The sequence below is a fragment of the Phyllostomus discolor genome, chromosome 10 (assembly GCF_004126475.2).
Source record: "Phyllostomus discolor isolate MPI-MPIP mPhyDis1 chromosome 10, mPhyDis1.pri.v3, whole genome shotgun sequence".
In the NCBI taxonomy this organism is placed as follows: Eukaryota; Metazoa; Chordata; class Mammalia; order Chiroptera; family Phyllostomidae; genus Phyllostomus; species Phyllostomus discolor.
The window spans coordinates 81,856,246-81,876,922 of record NC_040912.2 but is presented as its reverse complement, the minus strand read 5'-3'; the positions used below and the strand labels follow the sequence as shown (position 1 = coordinate 81,876,922).

General features: G+C 40.7%; 1 protein-coding gene across 1 annotated transcript in view; it reads right to left on the bottom strand.

Moving 5' to 3' along the window:
- Positions 1-7,645: 7,645 nt before the first annotated feature.
- Positions 7,646-20,677, bottom strand: part of CHRM2 (cholinergic receptor muscarinic 2) — a 150,074-nt gene continuing 137,042 nt past the window's right edge. Inside the window, exon 3 of the mRNA XM_028525920.2 lies at positions 7,646-16,178. Within this exon, the coding sequence (XP_028381721.1) occupies positions 14,731-16,131 (1,401 nt within the window). The 5' untranslated portion in view covers positions 16,132-16,178 and the 3' untranslated portion in view covers positions 7,646-14,730. The remainder of the gene's footprint in view (positions 16,179-20,677) is intronic.

Here is a 20,677-nt window from a genome sequence, read left to right as displayed (position 1 = left end):
ACCTGCCCTCCAGAAGATAATTTCTGTTTTCTTTGGGTCCCCCTGTGTATTTGTAGTATTGTTTATTGCCTTCCCTAATTATTCTTTGAATGTCTGCAGGATCTCTAGTGAAATATCTATCCTGTTTAATTCTTAATATTGGTAATTTACATCTTTTGTCTTTTTTGGTCCATCTTGCTAAAGATTTGTCCACTTTATTAATGTTTTCATACAAACTATTGGTTTCAATGGTTTGCTCTATCAGGTGGGGGTAAGTGCTCATTTGTGGGGCCTTATTGTAAGTTGTCAAGTTTCTAACAAAATTTACTAACAAGCTCACCAGTAACCCAGAAGTAATTAGTGTTTTTCTGAGACTACATACTATTTTTTACATAAAAATGGAACCTCTATTGTTTTAATTTGTTTTTTATTAAGAATGAGAATGAAACATTTTATATATTATTAAATATATATATTTAATTTACATTTTTGTTTTTGGAGAGTTGCTTTTCTTTTGCCAATCTTTTGCAAAGATTATTGTTATTGATTGTCAAATGTTATTCATATCTTAAGGAAATATACATATTTCCTTATATATATTAAAAAATATATACGTATATAATATATATATGTACATATATATATTTCTCTCCCTCTCTCTTTTCCTCCCTTCCCCTTTCTCTGAAATTAATGATCATGTCCTTGGGTGAGGATTAAAGAAATAAATCTATGTTACACAAAACTTCTTAAACAAATCTAAAACCAAACAGGAAACTCTTTGCCTATATATAGAGAGAAAAAATTTGCCTATATATCCTTATATATAAGGATCTGTCTGTCTGTCCATCTATCTATCTATCTATCTATCTATCTATCTATCTATCTATGCAGAGAACAAAATGAAACACCTAGGGAGGCAGAAACAACCAGGGAGGGAGAGAAACACTGACATTAGAGGGAAACATCCATCCATTGCCTCTCCCGTGCACCCTGACCGGGACCGAACCTGCAATCTAGGCATGTTGCTCTGACTGGGCATTGAACCTGCGACCTTTCGGTTTATGGAATGATGCTCCAAGCAACTGAGCCACACAGGCCAGGGCAGATTTAAAAATAATTTCCACAAACACACATGAAAATCTTTTCCTTTATGACTTGTGCCTTGGACATTGAAGCCTGGAGTTAAAAGCATCTTTCTCAGATATGCAAGAGGACAAAAGGCTGCAGACAATACTAGTCAGACACTCCACGGGGTATTCTATAACTGGCAGTGTGTGTGAAGAAACTGTCTTGGGATTAAGTGGACGTTATAATGTGTGTTTAGCCTCAAACCTTTGATCAGTTATAACCAAATGGAATAAGATAAAAAATAAACCAGACACAGTATTATGTTGGATTCAGAAAAGAACATATTAGAAAAGATGCCTTTTTTGCTCTGACAACTAGGTCAGAAACAGCAGAAACAGGAGGTAAGAAAACTCCAGGAATGTTAGCTAAGTTTTCTCACAGATGATTTGGCATCTCAGTAATGTAAGAGACTTCCCCAAACTTAGATAAATATTTCCAGCTATTCTAAAATGTTAAGATTATTGTTCCTTACTTCAGAAAAGAGAGCAAACTCACCCCTGCATATTTACGAGAACTACTTCTGTTGCCTATCTATTACAGTAACTCCAAAGCCTCAAAATATGAATTTATCAGTGGTTTCTTATAATGGCTTCTATTGTTCTAGTCAACATTTCAAAACAATTGATATGATTTTTTAGATCACTAGTAAATATTTTAGGGAGATAAGAATGATGGCTCGTTAGTTGTTTCATTTTATTCATTTTTTAATGATTTATGTGGAGCTTCTTTATCTTCTGTTTTAGGGAAAATACGTTAATCTTACATGATTGCAGTTGTAATGATGAATGAATATTTCAAAATAGTCACATAAATAACCACTGACACTTTGTTTAAATTTTTCTATAGAGATTCCTTTGAAGATTGTTCACAGAAAACCACATCAGAAATAAATATTTCCTTTCTTTTACACACTATATTTCTGGCACAAGCCAGAGGGTTGAAGCCACCATGGTTAAATGATTACATTTTAGATGTTTCTGGAAAATCAAACAGTCAAGAGAAAGAATTTAACTATGTCAGCAAATAGCATAGTCAATCACTCCCTATTCAAGGCAGAAATCTGGACTACTGTAATAATCTCTCCTCTGTGGTAGACACAGAGAGACCACCCATTGGGTACACACTACAAGAGGGGTACTTGAAAATTTCAATCTGCCCTGGTCGGTGTGGCTCAGTGGATAGAGTGCCGGCCTGTGAACCAAAGGGTCACTGGTTCGATTCCCAGTCAGGGCACATGCCTGGATTGTGGGGCAGGTCACCAGTAACGGGCACACAAGAGGCAACCACACATTGATGTTTCTCTCCCTGTCTTTCTCCCTCCCTTCTCCTCTGTCTAAAAAAATAAATAAATAAAATCTTTAAGCTTGGCATAAAGTTGAAAATCTTTAATATGGTCTCACCAAAGCCTCCAAAGACAGGGGCCTCCATAAACCATCTGCCAGACTTCTCTCTCTTGCTCTCTTTCAGACACACTGATTCCATGATGGAGAGACCCAGGTGCCTCTTCCCTGTGCAGGACCTGGCACCTGGTGCAGAGCCAGGCACAGAATTCCCACTCAGCAAGGATTAGCTGAATAACTGATCGTGTGAAGAAATGAAAGCATCAAAAATAGCTGCCTCCTACTTCGTTTGGCCAAGTTATCAAATTAGATCATAGTTTTAAAACACAATGGATGCTCAATAGCTCTCCCATTCCTTACTTAGTCTCTGTCCTGATATTTCTGCCTTTTTAAAATTCATTGTGTAAGAACTGGAGTTCCACATCACTGGTTCAAACATTTCATGGAAAGTAGGGACTTTCACTCCGTTTCTGCTTTCGAAAGTATCCCTTGCTTATCACTTAGGGACACAACAGGTAACAGACAGACAGTCCATTAAAAATAGGTACTTTGAGGAAATGTTAACAAAGATAGCGTGCCTAAAAATGAAGACGGTGTTTAGAAAATCTAACAGAGAATGGTGCAAGACCCCGGGGCTGGTAATGGAGAAGAGCCATCACCACCCTTCGGCCTCCCCGCCTACAGAAGGGGTGAGTTGTGGCATCTTGAAAGAACGAGCACGTGAACAGGTCTCTTGTAGAAGGACACAGTCAAGTCGTGGTGGACCAAGAGAAAGTTAGTCCAGTAAAATAAATGTCGTGACCTCATGCTCTTCCTCTCATGTGACATCCTGCAAAGTCCCCTGGTGGACTCCAGCTAGAAACTAGAGTAGGTTAAGGCTGTGCCCATAGGTCAGCTTGCCGGAACTTACAGATCAGGACTGAGAAGATAATGCACTGGGAGGGGCTAAAGAAAGGTATCTGGCATAACTTCCATACGTTGTCAGGGGTCCAGGTGTTAGGAGTTGGCCAATTGAGCCGTGATAAAGTCCCCTTCTTCCGGTGCTTCCTGCACTAGGCTAACCTCTTACTAGGCAGGCCCCCCTCCACCATTCCCCTCACCCATCTGCTCTAACTATCTGTCATTCATTAATGAGATCACCCTGGGTGCTTTGCTGTTGTCCTCAGCGCTCATCTGTCTCTTCCATCTGAATGTTCCTTGCAGGCCTGCCTTTGCTTTGAATTGAAACATTGTTTCTGACTCCTGAGGCAGTGAGTGTAAGATATGTGATTAGAGCTCTTGGGAGTGAAGGAGGGAAACTAGAAAACCACAGTGTCAGCTTTCATAGTCAGTAATGGAGTTTGAAAACCTAAAGCAGCTTCACCACAGTTTATCCTAGAATACATGTAAAGATGACTATGGTTTTTTCACACTCTTCCTCTTACCAAAAAAGAAAAAGAAAAAAGAAAAGATTTTAATATTAGCAAGTAGAACAGATCTTGGTGATTCTTTAACTAGTTTGAAAAATGAAGATAGTAGTCATTGAATGGGTATTCTATTTGGAAATACATTATAAAAATTAAATCATTGGATCCTATAGCCGGCCCAACAAGCACCATTTGGGGGTGGCGTGGCCAACTGGTGTGCACTGATGTGACGTCAGCTGGCATCTGCTTACCTGTGACAATGTCCTGAAATCTCCACCTGAGAGCAGCCCTTCAGAGTTAATTTACAAACTTGAACTTAGTTGGGAGGGACTGACTATACAATATCCTCTCCCGTAAGCACATGAAATCTACCTGCCATCTATTCATCTTCTACAGCCTGAATGTGCTCTTTTCACATGTGAAAGAGCAATTTATTTTCTTACAGGCAATAAAACTGGTCAAGTTCAAGTCGTCTAACTTTGTAAATAACATATGCACTTGTATTCTTTATCTGAAAAAGCATATGATAATGGCTACTTCTGAGAGTAGGTGTAGGGATTGACTTTAGTAAAACGTGTCAAGTTCACGGAAATAGTCGGTAGGCATTTTGTTCCACTAATGTTGACACTGTTCTGTTTGAGACTGGTGGGAACTGTTCTGCTTGAAGACAAATGTGAGGGCATCTGACCATCTTAATGGAAGTTCCAAGCACCCTAATAACTGTAAGACACTCGGGAGGGTTTAAGTGAAAAGAGAAAAGAGAAGCTGTTCTGCCTTATCAAAAGCTTCAGACTCCTAAAAGCTGCACTTGGGGGTTGGTAGAAGCAGCCTAATGAATTACATCAGGTCAGCCAGGGGTCATCACGCCTGGACCCAAAAAACCAGGTCAAGCTGCCTCTATGCACTTCCTGCTTGTGATAGACCACTCGCAGGGTCTGAGTTCTGGCTGTGACCTTGAGCAATTACTTGGTCTCACAGAGGCTCCAATTCCATCTTATAAAGGGTATAGTAACAACTTCTCATGGGGTTGTGGCCAGATCTAAGTAATTAAATGCCTGGCATAAAAAAATATGTTAGAGCCATATAAGACGCCACTAACCTTATCACTGTGATATGTGTGGTTATTTAAAGAAAAAAACTAAACTAAAGAACTTGAGCCACGTCACTACAGGAAACGATGATTCATTCTGGGTGTTTCAAAGTCAGCGCTCTGTTCGGAGGAAGCCATGCTGGAGTGTCCAGAAGCCTCCGCTCTTTCCGTAAAGTACTGGGCAGGTTAACAGGTTCCTTAGGCTCTACAAAGGGCAGTCGGGAAAGCCCTGTAACCTTCATTCCCTATCACAGTTTTCCGATATAATACGTGTTATAAACACACAGATTTCACAGAGTACCTTCTTTGTTAGGCACTCTGCTAGGAACTTTTCAAACTAGATAGTTACTTCGAAACTTCAAAACATTGCTGACATAAATATACATATATAATTTATAGCAATACCATATATATTTATATATATGGCTTATCCTCACATATGAAGGACTTAAATGAGTTTCTCAAGGTCAAATAACTAGTAAGTGGAGAAACAATGTTAGAAAGAGACAATGGTGACCCTGTGCCAGACACTGTCTCAGGGGGTTAGCTGTGTTTGTACTCACAAATCTTACAGTCTACAGGCAGAGCCAGAAATGGATAGAAATAATCCCACAGCCATAAATAAAATTACCATCATGAAAAATGCTGTGGGAACTTGTTGGAGGATCTGATGTGGTCCAAAAAGCCAGGGCCACATTCCTGAAATGGCCTGACAGTTAAAGGATCGTGAGGCATTAACCAGGTAATAAAGGGTGAGGAGAGCTTCCCAGGGAAAAATGCGAGGAGTCAGCAAATGCTATTTTGACCAACTCCGAGATTCAAAGGACCTAAGTTTACCGTAAACCTTAGTGAACGAGTGCGTCTGAATATGAGTCCTCTCTAGAGCGGGGTTGGCATGATTGCATTGGCAAGGACACAGCCATCTCTAAGCCCACTCGCCAGGGCACCTCTGGGCCTGTGTACACTGGAGAACATTTGGTGTTAGTTTGCATGGGTTTTGCTTTGCTTCTCCTTGTTTGGAACAAGGACATGAACTCCAGATCAGTATCTCAAAGTCCATTATTTGGGTAAAGCACACACAATCAAGGAGAGTTTCCCTACTCACCTCACCCACCAAGTACGTATAGGAACCTGAGTAATCCGGAATCCCTCTGTCCGGTACTTCAAATATTGAAACATGGAGAGGAGAGGATACACAGACGGTCCTCCGGGATGGTTTTCACCTGGTACACAGAGGAAGTGATATCGATGTTTCAAGGGTAGAGCCAGAGCTCCCGCTAATTTGCACTGAAATGAGTACTGTGTTGTATACGAAACGTGTACGAAGTTGCAGTCTTTCTTAACGAGGACTCAGGAGTCCTGACTGCCAAGAGGCCTGCAAATGTGTTCTAAACACGGTGAATCACATCGAAAAGAATCTTACTGTTGAACTTCTGGACTAGTCGAAGGCTTCATGTAGGAATACAGCTGGGCAGAAAGACATCCAAGGTCACGGCGTGTAGTTGCTGTCATCTTCCAACTATTTTGAGGATCTGGCACCACTGCTCCCTGCTGAACTTGGAAGTTGGAATGCCTTTGCACGCACGCATCACCAGCACTTAGGCCAACACCCCTTGGGTATGTGGACTATTTTCCACTGGTACGTTACCTCATTCCTCGTGTTTGTGAATCACTTTCCACCACATTCCTTTTATAAATAAAGTGCGTATAAATTATACAGACTTGTATAAATATATGTAATTTATAGCATTTATATGTATATATATCTAACCCAGTTTACATATAAATTGGATTATCTTTAAAGATGCTATCAAAAAGTACACTCATACGATTTATAGAACATCAATTGTTTTGTTTAGGAATATACCTTTTTCCATTATTCCAGTGTATGCATTTCCTTTATTAAATAATCTCACTATGTGCTTTGAAATTTAAATGCATTTAAGTAACAGTCTTTTCATAAGGGATTTTAAAGAGACTAGTAGTCTACATTACGTGTTTCTTTGGAATGAACTTTCTATTTCTTACTCTTAAATAAAAAGAAAACAATGGAAACAAGAAAGATACCAGGTTCCTTTGTCCTGACAGGTTTGTAGGAATTACGGCTAATGTAGTCTTATCATTCCAATTTGCCAGTTACATAAGTTATTTAACCTGTACGTGTGCAATACTGTTGTATTTGCCTCCTCGTAGGTAGGTGCCCACTCAGCATAAGCTCTGGTTCCCTTTCTCGTCATATCTGAAACTTTCCCTAATTTGATTTCCCTCCAGTTCTCCCCATCTCGTGATAATGTGGAGTTTCTCACACACTCTCTTCAACAAAGGGCTTGGCAGGCTCTCACTTCCCGATGTGGGGCCTGACAGTTAATCACCACACTCTCCCCGTTGGGGACCCTGCTCACGCTCACTCCCGTCTCCACGGGGCCTGGTTTCAAACAGCCTGTCGGTGTGTTCGCAGCTCCTCTCTGGGTGACTGAGGGTCGGGTCCAGGACCCGGGAACAGCTGTGTGACCACAGAGGAAATCGATGCATGTGGTTCAGAAGTGATTCCATATAGACACCATCATTACACAGAATTCTTTTTTCACTTAAAGCTGTAATTCTGTCCTTTGCCCATAGTTTTGCTGTGGCATTTTGTTTAGGTATTTAAAACACATGTGACATTAAAAGTGGTTAATTTTTATTTATTTATTTATTTATTTATTTAGTTTTTGTTTCCTGGAGTAACAGCATGAACTAAAATGAAAGTGACAAGCTTTAATGAAATAGCCATGTTTGTCTCCCAAAACGTTTATTAAAATTACTTTTAAAACACCATTAGTTAAGGACCTTCACAAAAATACTAAAAAGAGATGCAAAAAGTAAACATAACAAAAATAAAATGCAAAGAACTTGGGAAAAAAGAAGTGCTAATAAATATTTACTGTTATTCCTTTGAAAGAGCTTAGAGATAAGTTGTTTTTGTTATTTTTTCTTCCCAGGAGGTCAAATTTTTGTTGCTCCCGTTTTATTCTTAATTTTATTCTTCATAGTATTTTTCTGAGTAAGTGCAAAGTTGCTCAGATTATATTTTTAAGTAGGTTAAGTTACACCTAATAGGGTTGAAAAATGGTTTTATTCAGCCATTTAATATCTAGTCCTTACATGAACCCTTGTACTTTTTTATTAATAAGGTAAAATAGTGAGAATATCAAGAAAAGCAAACACAAATTGTTGCTAATCTTATTTGTTTTGCAGAATTGGACACACATGCCTGACTTCTTGTTTATTAATTTGAGACCCCAGACATTTTGACCCTTTGAATATCTATTGCACGTTCAGAGTAAGTACCACTCTTATGTTTGCACATCATCCGTAAGGTGTACAGAGCTGTCAACCTCAAAAGAATGCCTGAGAGGGGTTTCAAAGGAATGTGCTGAGAAATCCTCACTTATTTCTTTTCGGCTTTCTAGATGGTAATGTTGGTATTAAAAGAACCACCTTATAGAGTTGCATAGGGTTTGGGGGTATTCATAATGAAGGTATGTATTTGTAGGCATGTTTTCTAGGTGCCATGATGGATTTGTGAAGTCTAGGCACGTTTTTGTCCCATGAGTCCATATAATCACTGTCATGCAGTAGACTTTTTTTTTTCAAGACCACTTAGCTGAGCTCCAAGTGCTGGAGGTAACAGAAAGGTCATACATAGCAGCAGAGTTGAATGGGAGAAGACATTTGCCAAGGATACATCCAATAAGGGGTTAATATCCAAAATATATATGGAACTTCTACAACTTAACAGCAAAAAAATAAATTGATTAAAAATGGCAGAAGACTTCAATAGACACTTCTCCAAAGAGGATATACGGATGGGCAATAGACATATAAAAAGATGCTTAACATCGCCAATCATTGGGAAAATGCAAATTAAAACCACAATGAGATACCACCTCACACCTGTCAGAATGGCTACCAGCAATAAATCAACAAACAACAAGTGCTGGAGAGGATGTGGGGAAAAGGGAACCGTGGTGCATTGTTGGTGGGAATGCAGACTGGTGCAGCCACCGTGGAAAAACAGTATGGAGTTATCTCAAAAAATAAAAAATAGGATAGTCATTTTTAATTTGACAAAACCTCCAAAGTTGTTCACAATTCCAGTAAAGATATAGTTTAAGGATTCAGGTAACTACTGGGTATACTGTTCAAATACAGAAGATGGTGTCTTTTTTTGTTTGTTTTTGCAGTTTTTCATGACTTATTGTATGAGTGCATGTTTAGGAAGCCAAAGAGCTGATTTTCTCCAATGTCACCTATTTAACAAATATCTATGTTACACAACTTGCCCCATTCTGCTCCTTCTATTTTTTTTGGTTGAGAAAGAGTGATACATGTTAAAAAGTAGAAAATTCTTCCTTTATGATGGGCAGATGTTTTTCTGTCCCATTATTTGCAACCACCTAGTCAGAAATAGCATTTGACAATTCGTCAGCGCAAGATTCAATTCAAATTCTAAAAAATGAAATGAGAACATCTCACTGGAACAATAAGGAACTAATGAGAATTGATAGAAAACTCCATTTTTTTTCTTCATTTTTTTCCCCAGAAACGATTTCGGTTCAGATAAAGGACAGCAATTCACAAGGGTGGATTGTGGCATGAAAGGAGAAATTTAGGAAGTGAATAAACATTGAAATGTGTCACAGAATTTGGGAAAAAAAACATCTAGAATTTACTGGGGGAAAAAGCCTCTCCCATTGCATGCATTGGTATCTAAAGAGTAATAGAAATCTCTCAAATGTTCAGTGTTTATGATTTTTCTGTTAAAACATATGCACCTCTTAGGATTGCAAGCCCGGTATCAACTAATATTGTAACGATATTTGCTCACTAAGAAGTCACGCTAATAGAAGCTGAGGAAAATGTTCTGGGGAACGTGGGCAGTTGAGTGGGCATCAAAGACAGAAAGGCGATTGCTATGGAGGAAATGCAGGGCACTCCGAAACAGCCCATCTCCTTTGTAATTTCTCGGGGAAGCTTGCAACCTCATAGGACACTGAAAGTCACCGATATTTAATGTGCGGGAGGCTGTATTGGACCCAAACTGAAAAGGGCGGTCTATAAACTACAGTGCTGGCACAATTTTTACTTTGATTTTCAGAACGAAAAACCTTCTGAAGGTCATTCTTTCCTTCCAGAACGATTATTTTTTATTTGACAAAAATCAGTTAATTGGGAGACGAGCGAGCCAAGCGGAATGCCAATGAATCGGTCGCAATCTCATCAGGCAATCAGACGTGAGATCAACACAGCTGTTGGAACCGGAGCATCCGGGAAGGTGCTAGTCAGAGGCCAGGCAGGAGAGCAGGAGCAAAAAGCGCGGTTGTCCCGTGGGGTGACATCGGCATAGATTTATCAATATGTTCTCTCAGGAGATACTTAAAATCAAACGCCGTGTTTTCAAAGAGGATAAAACAGTTTAGTAGTAATGTGCGTAGGATTTTGGTCATTCTCATACCTCTCCTACAAAAACCGATTCTCTTTTCTTTGAAAAGTGGACGCGTAAAATCTCATTGTGTACTCTGAAGCGACATATACCATATTGCGTATGAAGATTTTGTGTATAATATATTTATTTGCATACAGAAATATGTATTTCTATTATACATTTCATTACTTTATTTATAGAATATGTATAGTAAGCATACAGCATATTCCAGGAAGATACATTAAATATGCACACAGTTCATGCTGCAGCGTGCACCCTTTTAAGAGAAGCATATTGGAGAGGCATGGTATTGTATGTACATGCTGAAAATACACTTTTCACAATTCATCCGGCTTTGGGTGCTTCCTCTAGTTGTGACAACAGTGCTGTGGCTGTTGGAAGGGATTTTATCAAACTGGGGAAAGGGCAACTACCAATGAACTGAGTAGGAGAAAATAAAGGTAGATCGCATCTCTACATGTATATGCTGTCATCAGTTTGAACCCCCATCTCCCCCCATGTCGGATCTGCAGGGTCAAGAAAGCGGTGGGTGGACAAAGAGCAGGAGCAGGTGGGACTTCCAGCTTCCGCATCCACACCTGTCACGTGACTTATGTATTACTTGGATTTTACTTTTTGTTTATTACTTTTTCAAAGACTTTATTTTTAGTGGTTTTAGGTTCACAGCAAAATGGAGTGTATGGTATGGAGAGTTGCCGTATACCCCCGGTCCCCAACACAAGCACAGCTGCCCCCTTCTGTCAACACCCCACCTCCAAGTGGGACATTTGTTCTAGTGGATGCTTCTCCTTTGACACATCGTTTTCCACCTGACATCCGTAGTTGACATTAGGGTTCATTCATGGTATTGTGCCTTCTCTGTGTTTTGCCAAATGTAAAATGACTTACTACATAGTGTCCTCACACTTGGGGTAGGCCACTGAATTACTGGTGAACTGGTAAAAGGGTAACCATTTCTTTTTTTTTTAAGGGATGACCTGGCCTTTGCACATTTTGAATAGCTTCCTCTTCAAGACTATTCTGTGATATTTACATTATTGCTGTGAGAAGAAGTTCTTGACAGGCATTTCCCCTTTCCAGTGAAAACAAAGGAGATGAATGATACGGTTTCTGAAAGAGGCTCTTCCTGCTTTTGAAAGGACGAAGGTCAGCTCCGATAGAAACTGACCACATCAGTGCAACCATCTTCATGGCCAATGACTGAAATTTCAATGGACCAGACTCTGCGGAAATCGTGATTGGACAGCAAGGTGCTGGAAGCAACATGCAGTGTGCCTGTCCTGGTGATTCTGGGTGTGTGGATGTGGCCCATGTTCCCAGTCTATGAAGCACAAACACACCAGACTCGATGGATCACAGCGTGTCTCATACCTGACTGGCGAGAATTACCTTTTTCAAACAGGTGAGCAATTTGCATGGATATTCTAATAGTGATAGAGGATTATTTTCTCACTCATACAAAGCAAGCTCTAGAATCCCTTGAAGGAGACCAGGGTTTCTCAATTTCAACACCACTGACATTTTGAGCCAATAATTTCTCATTTTGGCAGGGGTGGGTACCCCGTGCATTGCACCATTTTTAGCAGCATCCCTGGCCTCTGTCCACCAGATGCCAATAGCTCTCCCCACTAGTTATGATGACAAAAATGTCTCCCCACATTGCTAAACATCCCCCGGGGGGCAAAATCATCCCCGCCTGAGAGCCACTGACATAGACAAATCCAGCAGTAGCTAATGCAAACCGTGGACTGCAGTCTCCGTATCGTTCTAATCATCTACCATTTTCAGTCGTTTTCCATCTTTTGATTTGGGTTGACAAAGCTTCCACGATGTGTCAGTATATCTTCAGTTCCTTCCTTTAATCCTTGATGGTTGCTCTTTCAGCAAGGTTGCGGTTGCTATGCCAAAGGGCAGGCATAAAAGAAACAAAAGAAAGGGTGCAATGGTAACGGAGAGTAATAGGCAGGTTGACTCAGGGTGAGTGGGATTGTTACGTAGAAGAGACTCAAATCAGGAATCCACAAGCCTTGAGTCCAAAGAGTTCATCTGACTGAGGCTGAATCCACATCATCATAGTACAAGTTGGTAAGTGATTCAGCCAATCAATTGTTTTTTTTATAGGGAACCAAACACTCCATTATTTTGAGGTTCCTTCCACTCAATTTATTTGTCAATTTGAAGAAAGAAAATAAAATAAACATGGGTTTAAAATGTAGAAGTTTACACTGATGTAATTGTTGTGTAAAGGAATCTGTCTGGACGGAGGCTATCTGTTTATATAAGAGAGATTTGGTGGTGGGGGGGAACAACTGAAATTATTCAAAGAGGAAGTTATTGTTCTAACGGGTAAGTTAAGTACAAATACTGTTGGCAATTTGCTCCTTCCTGACTGTTTACATTGTGCTTTTGTTGAACTCTCAAAATTGTTGACCTGCCACCAATGAGGCCAGTCACACAAAATAACGAAAGTGCTAAGGTCTAACACTGACAAATTTATCATCCAACTCACATAGGCATTACTGGTCAAGATAACGCTCCTAAGTCTCAAAGGCAAAATATGAAATTTGAAAAGGCTCTTAGACCTTTTATTTCTATTAACTGAGTCACCTTTTAGAAAATCTGATTGGGAGACGACAGCAACTCTAGTAAAACAAGAGGGGAGTCAAAATAGCTAGTTAAAGGTGAATGACAGAATCGTACATGTATTTGGGGTATGAAATAAAAAGTCTCTACGTGACTGGGATTCTTTAAAGCCACTGTTTGGGTATTCGTTCCCGACACGACCTTGTTGACCTTGTTATAGTCTAGAGCTAGAGAGATGTGAGAAGCGCCACAGGTGCAACCACCTACATTCTAGTCTCAGATTCTTCTGGGTGCCCCGGCCTCTATTCAAGTGATCTTCTGCGTGTCTGTCACAAGGGTTACTATGCTTCTCCTGATAGAATTTTGCAGTTAAAAATTTTTAGGGACAATTGACAGTTTGAGGAATATGGAACATGTGGTTTCAGTAAATGTTTTTACATTACTTTTTTTTTTTCTTTATCGGGCCATCGGATGCTTATCAACAGCCTCACGTGACTATGAATTGAAGATTGGCTTTCCGAAGGCATTGAGGAGAAAGCGTTAATCTCTTGACACTGACCCCGAAGCCCCTGGGGTCAGGTGAGTATGTTAATCCTATTCAGAATTCCAAATGAAAACAGCAACATCTTCTTCCTGCTGACAAAGGCCAGGAGTTCATGTTTTACGGGTTAGCATTTCATAAGTGGGTCAGGCAGATTCATGTTGAAGCAGAATGCCCTTGCAACCTTCCATTTTCTCAGCTCAAAATTGGTCTGGCCTCAGTAAACTTTCTCCAAGTGGAATGACCATTACTGAACTTGATGAACCCTCAATTTAATACAATCACTTTGGCTTCTCAAGTGTGTTTATGTATTAGGGAGGCTAGTCTATTAGTCTATTAAAATGAGAGGGTAGTCTGGGAGAAAATGACATCGGGGAAACCATTTCCCATTAAGGAGCATAAGTACATCTTTATAGGCTTGTATACCTCCCAAGGATGCAAAGCACGCAATAGACAGGGACAAAGTGCCCCTTTTCTTGGCTGTCTCTGGTTGGGTGTAGTGAAAGTCCCCTATAATCTGTCCTTACACAGTGTAGAACAATATAAAAGCAAATCCTGTAACGAGAAAAATAATGATGTGATCTAGCTGGGGTTTTGTTTGTTCGCTTGCTTTTGAAGGGGGGAAAGGGTAAGGTAAAAAAATAAGCATTTATTACATTGCAATCCTCCAAGTAAAACCATAAGAAAAAATAATATATGCTTAACACTCTGCAGGTTGTTTCTACACCCGTTTCTCTTTTTTCCTGCCCCATCGTACTGTGAGTCTATTTCTTCAAGTCTCCGTGTGAGCTTCTAACCGTGGCCTTTCCTCCTCACGTAAACACGGAACAACAACAAAAAGGAGCGAGGCTGTTCTTCTTCTTGTGCAGAGACGGATACGATAGTAGATTCAGAAGCCCTTATCAAGAGGCTGAGAAAATGCAGACCGTTCCTGAAATCCACAATTCCAACGTGTCGCCTTCCTGGTCGCCTGCTCCTGTCCCGACAGGGGTTCTAAGGTGCCAGTTTCTCAGACTGCAGCACAGGCACAATACAAGTGTCGCTGTTGGGCTTCTTAATTGCACGTCCGTGATAAGACTATAAAGTGCAATGGCAGAGATTTTGCAACGAGCTCTTTTATCCCTTTTCTTCTTCCCAGTCTCCCCTTGACCACCTCCCTTCATCCCAAAGGGGCTTTACCTCGTCGCGCCAATGTTCTTGTAATGGCACATGAGAAGGTGTTTGAAGGTCTTCTTGAAGGTGGCATTGCAAAGTGCATAGCAGGCAGGGTTAATGGTGCTGTTGATGTAACAAAGCCAGTAGCCAATGGTCCACACTGTGTTGGGGATGCAGGGTGCGCAGAAGGTGTTAATAAGCACCATGACGTTGTATGGGGCCCACGTGATGATGAAAGCCAACAGAATAGCCAAGATCGTCCTGGTCACCTTCTTCTCCCGGGAGGGAGGAGGCTTCTTTTTTGCGGGCTGCTTGGTCATCTTCACAATCTTGCGGGCGACGATGTTCTGTTTCTCATCTCCATTCTGACCCGAAGGACCAACGAGCTCCACGGTGGTATTGGTTGGGGCACCCGAGTCCCCTTTTTGGGTCTTGGTGACGATTTTGATGCATGTTTGCTTCGAGTTCTCCTCTTTGGAATGGCCCAGGGAAGTGGAGACAGTGTTTTCATCCTGGGTTATTTCATCATCTCTCAGATTAGAGGCCACAGCACTGACGGAGGTGGAGTCGTTGGAGCTTTCTTTCTCCTCCCCCTGGACACAGTTCTCGGTCCCAGCATCTCTGAGGGCCTTGCCATTCTGGATCTTGTTGTGTCCCAGGCCGTCATTGCTGCCGGGCGTGTTGTTGTTGTTTGGCTTTACTATCCGCCCTTGGACCAAACTTGGAGACACCGGGTCTTGGTTGGCCGCGGGCTCCTTCTTGTCCTTCTTGATCCTGCTCTTGCTGGCCCGGGAAATGTGCCAGTATAAGACAGTCATGATGATCACTGGCAAGTAGAAGGCTGCAATGGCAGTGCCAAAGGTGACAGCAGCATTGGAAAAAAACTGAATGTAGCATTCCCCGTCCTCCACAGTTCTCACACCCACAATGAACTGCCAGAAGAGAATGGCCGGAGCCCAGAGGATGAAGGAGAGGACCCAGGCCGCTGCAATCATCATACCTGCCATTTTCGTGGTCCGCTTGACAGGGTAGGTGAGCGGTTTTGTGACACAGAAGTACCTGTCAAAGCTGATGATGAGCAGGTTCATCACTGAGGCGTTGCTGACCACGTAGTCCAGGGCGAGCCAAAGGTCGCACACCACAGGTCCCAAAGGCCAGTAGCCAATCACAGTGTAGAGGGTATACAAGTTCATGGAGAAAACACCAATGATGAGGTCGGCACAGGCCAAGCTGAACAAGAAGTAATTGTTGACGGTCTGCAGGTGGCGGTTGACTTTGATGGAGACCATGACCAGGATGTTCCCGATAATGGTCACTAGACTCAGGGATCCAGCCACAAGGACAATAAACACCACTTCAAATGTCTTATATGGACTGGTCAGAGCCAGGCCATTGTTAGAGGAGTTTGTCGAGTTATTCATTTTGTGTTCTGTAATCAGTAGCCAAGGAGCCAAATAAACATTTAAACCTGCAGGGAAGGAGAACAAAATTAACACGTGTAATTAAGACAGTGCTTTAGAATACGTCAGACTTCTTCCTTTGGAACCACACTGACCCAAAACCTTCCTTCTTTTTCCTACATGTTTACTGTACCTACCGGCCCCAATTAAAAGGCTGATAAGGATGATTCAAAAGATCCTGTCAGGCTGGTAATCTGTTTAAAGTCTGATAACATTTTGAATGTGATCCGATCTCGATAAGAATATCTACCGATCTATCTATCCATCTATCTACAATCTGTTATCAATCAAATACTGAGCATCATTTTGATGAACTTAATGAACCAAAATTATACATAAAACTTTCCAAAGCATCAAGAAGCTTCTGATACAAACATAAATAAACCAGTGGGAGGACAGAATTATGGAAAAAATCCTAAGACAGAGTCCTGAGTTGTGACTTTTATAGTCAGTACCACCTTTTCACCTGGTAGCTCTAAGTCTTTTTCCCAATGCTAATAACAATAATAAAATGATATAATAACACTTTATTAGCCAGTATACTTCACACAATGAGTATTATTTTGCCTGACCTCTGTTTTATACTTGTAGCCAGTATCACATATGAGCATTTCCAATATTCCACATCTTTTTAAAAATATATTTTATTGATCACGTTATTGCGATTCTCCCATTTTTTATCCCTTTGTACCCCTTCATCCTATATCCCGCTCCCAGCATTATTCCCCCACCTTAGTTTATGTCCATGGGTCATATGTATAAGTTCTTTGCCCTCTCCATTTCCCATACTTTTCCACCTCCCCCTGTCTATTTTGTACCCACCATTTATGCCTTTTATTCCCTGTTCCTCCTCCCCCATTCTCCTCTCACCCCCTCCCCATGGATAACCCTCCATGTGATCTCCATTTCTGTGATTCTGTTCCTGTTCTAGTTGTTTGCTTAGTTCTTTTTTTTTTAGGTTCAGTTGTTGATAGTTGTGATTTTGTTGTCATCTTACTGTTCATATTTCTTATCTTTTTTTCTTAGATAAGCCCCTTTAACATTTCATATAATAAGGGCTCAGTGATGATGAACTCCTTTAAATTTACATCATCTGAGAAGCACTTTATTTACCTTTCCATTCTAAATGAAAGCTTTGCTGGATAGAGTAATCTTCTGTGTAGGTCCCTGCCTTTCAGTCCCTTCTTGCCTGTAAGGTTTCTTTGGAGAAATTAGCTGATGGTCTTATGGGGACTTCTTTGTAGGTAACTGTCTCCTTTCTCTTGCTGCTTTTAAGATTCTCTCCTTATCTTTAATCTTGAGTAATGTAATTATGGTGTGCCTTGGTGTGTGCTTCTTTGGGTCCAACGTCTTTGGGACTTTCTGAGCTTCTAGGACTTCCTGGAAGTCTATTTCCCTTGCCAGATTGGGGAAGTTCTCTTTCATTATTTGTTCAAATAAGTTTTCAATTTCTTGCTCTTCCTCTTTTCCTTCTGGCACTCCTGTGATTTAGATATTGGAATGTTTAAAGTTGCCCTGGAAGTTCCTAAGCCTCTGCTCATTTATTTGAATTCTTGTTTCTTCAATCTGTTCTGGTTGAATATTTCTTTCTTCCTTCTGGTCCAAGCTGTTGATTTGAGTCCCAGTTTCCTTCCTGTCACTGCCGGTTCCCTGTGCATTTTCCTTTATTTCACTTTGCATAGCCTTCACTTCTTCCTCTATTTTGTGACCACACTCAACCATTTCTGTGAGCATCCTGATTACCAGTGTTTTGAACTGTGCATCTGATAGGTCAGCTATCTCTTCATTGCTTAGTTGTATTTTTTCTGCAGCTTTGATCTATTCTTTCATTTGGGCCATATTTTTTCATCTCAGCATGCCCGTTATGTTGTAAGGGTCAGAGCCTTAGGTATTCACCAGGGCAGGGCAACCCACTTGGCTGTGCTGTGATGCTGTATGTGGGGGAGGGGTCCAAGAGGGAACAACGGCACTTGCTCCACTCTCTGCCCATTTTCAGTGACTTCCCCTACTACCCACAAGCAAATTCGGCCCTTCTGGTGCTGATTCCCTGGTGGGTGGTTTTGTGTACATTCTAGGACCCTGTTGATCTCTTCAACAAAGTCTCCTGTGAGGCTCAGAGTTCCTCCCCCTGCCACAACCCCCACAGGTGTTTTCAGTCAGAGGTTTTGAGGCTTTATTTCCCTGTGCTGGAACCCTGGGTTACGTGGCCTGTGTTGCTCCCCAGTTATTCCTCCCGGTTTATCCACACACAAATGTGGGACCACTGAGTCCTGTAGCTGCTGCCTTGCTGCCAGTCTTCTCTGCCCTGGCTGCCCATCTCTGCCCTCCTACTGGTCTGGATGAATGGTTCTTCTTTAACTCCTTGGTTGTCGGACTTCCATACAATTTGATTTTTTGGCAGTTCTGGTTATTTTTTGTTTTTAAATTTGTCGTCCTTCTTTTGGTTGTGCAGAATGCAAAGTATATCTACCTATGCTTCCATCTTGGCCCAAAGTCCCTGAAGTCCCAATATTCCTCTTCTTGCAAAGGAAATTATTTTTTCTTTTTTTAATATTTTATTTATTTATTTTTAGAGAGGGAAGGGAGGGAGGGAGAGAGAGAGAGAGAGAGAGAGAGAGAGAGAGAGAGAGAGAGAGAGAGAGACATCAATGTGCGGTTGCTGGGGGTTATGGCCTGCAACCCAGGAGTGTACCCTGGCTGGGAATCAAACCTGGGACACTTTGGTTCCCAGCCCACGTTCAATCCACTGAGCTATGCCAGCCAGGGCTTGCAAAGGAAATTATTTATTAAATGTATATTGATATGATTGTATCAATTTTTCAATGTTTTATTTTCAAATCACTATCAAGCTATCGTTTTACTGTTATTCCTATTGGCAATCAGGCTAGGATTTATATTTGTTTAGCAGAAGAAGGAACTGAAACCTAAAGAGGTTAAGTAATTTTCACACATATGAAATCAATGATGGAGATAAGACTGTGACCCTTAGTTTGTTCGATTGTTCTTTCATTCCTTTTGTCTTCCCCTATCCATTGAGCAACTTCTCTGTATTAGGCACTGTGATACATGCTGGGTGTTCCACGGTGATTGTAAGGCAAAGTCCCTGCTTGGGAGAGGCATATGCGCTGGTGGCAGTGATTGATTCGTTGAGCAGCAATTATTCAATAAAAAAGAAAACAAATAAAGTAAAGAAGCCATCATGCAAGAAAAAACAGCAACATTATAATGATGTTTATAAAAGTTTTCCCCTAGGATAGCTTAGTTAGAAAACGGGTCTTGAGGCAGAAGGCTAAACATTCCAATATTGTCATTCAGTATGATTTCCCTGAGTATTTTACTGCTCCACGCTGCCCATGAAACGTGTTCAGATATAAAACCCAGATTGTTTTTTAAAGTATTTTCTTTACGTTTTTTAAAAAAGACATTATTTATTTATTTTTAGAGAAGGAGAAAGAGAGAGAGAGAAACATCAATGTGTTGTTGCCTCGCGCCCCCTACTGGGGACCTGGCCCACAATGCAGGCCTGAGCCCTGACTGGGAATCAAACCGATGACCTTTTGGTTCACAGGCCCACGTTCAATCCACTGAGCTACGCCAGCCAGGGAAAAACCCAGATTATTTTCATAAACATAATGCAGGTAATTATACGAGAACAATAGTTGGTGGACAATAACAAGTGGGATTTTTACATAACTACAGGACGTTCATAAGACTACCTCAAATGTCAAAAATTATACTTCTTAACACTTGTACAAAAACACTGGCATTTATTCTTAATTTTTTAAAAACTAAGTAGACCATCAAGACTATTTTTACTCATATTTTACAGCAAAAATCTGGCCCCAAAATAAGTCATAGTTCATCTAGCAACTCTTTCTTAATTCATACCTCTAGAATGGTAAAGAAAGATTAAATATATATTTATATGCACAAGAATTTTATTTATTATTCCTATTTCAGGAACATACCTGTGCTTCCAAAACATATTCTAGCAAATTGCTGACATTATGCTGCCTGACAATTTAATTTCTACTTTGGCTTGATGCCTGTGTTTGGCTGATCTTTGGGAAAATGTGTATTGTGGTTTGTTCATGTTGGAAGTTATTCCAGAGTGAGGAGTGGCCTCCAGATATAGCTTGCCCTAGCCACACATAATATTTTCCCCCAAAGTGCCTATAAAGTCTCCTAAAATGCGGAAGGGTTCATTAGTTTTGATAAATGGTAAAGCCTGGAAATTCATTTTTCATTTTAGTACCAGAAGTATGGAGTTGAGACACGGTAGAGTTCTTTTTCTGTGTGATATAATGGCCTGTTATTTTATGAATTACTATTTACTTTGTGCCTGTAGCTTAACTCTGAGTAAATTCTACCTTTCTTCTACTAGCTAAGTGGGGACAAATGACATCAAACTTTGCCAAGTGTCAAAGCTGCCTTAAAATATTGGTATTTAAAGAAGGTATAATACCAATCAGTCTGAGACTATTAAGTGTTCTGAGTGAGGATATAC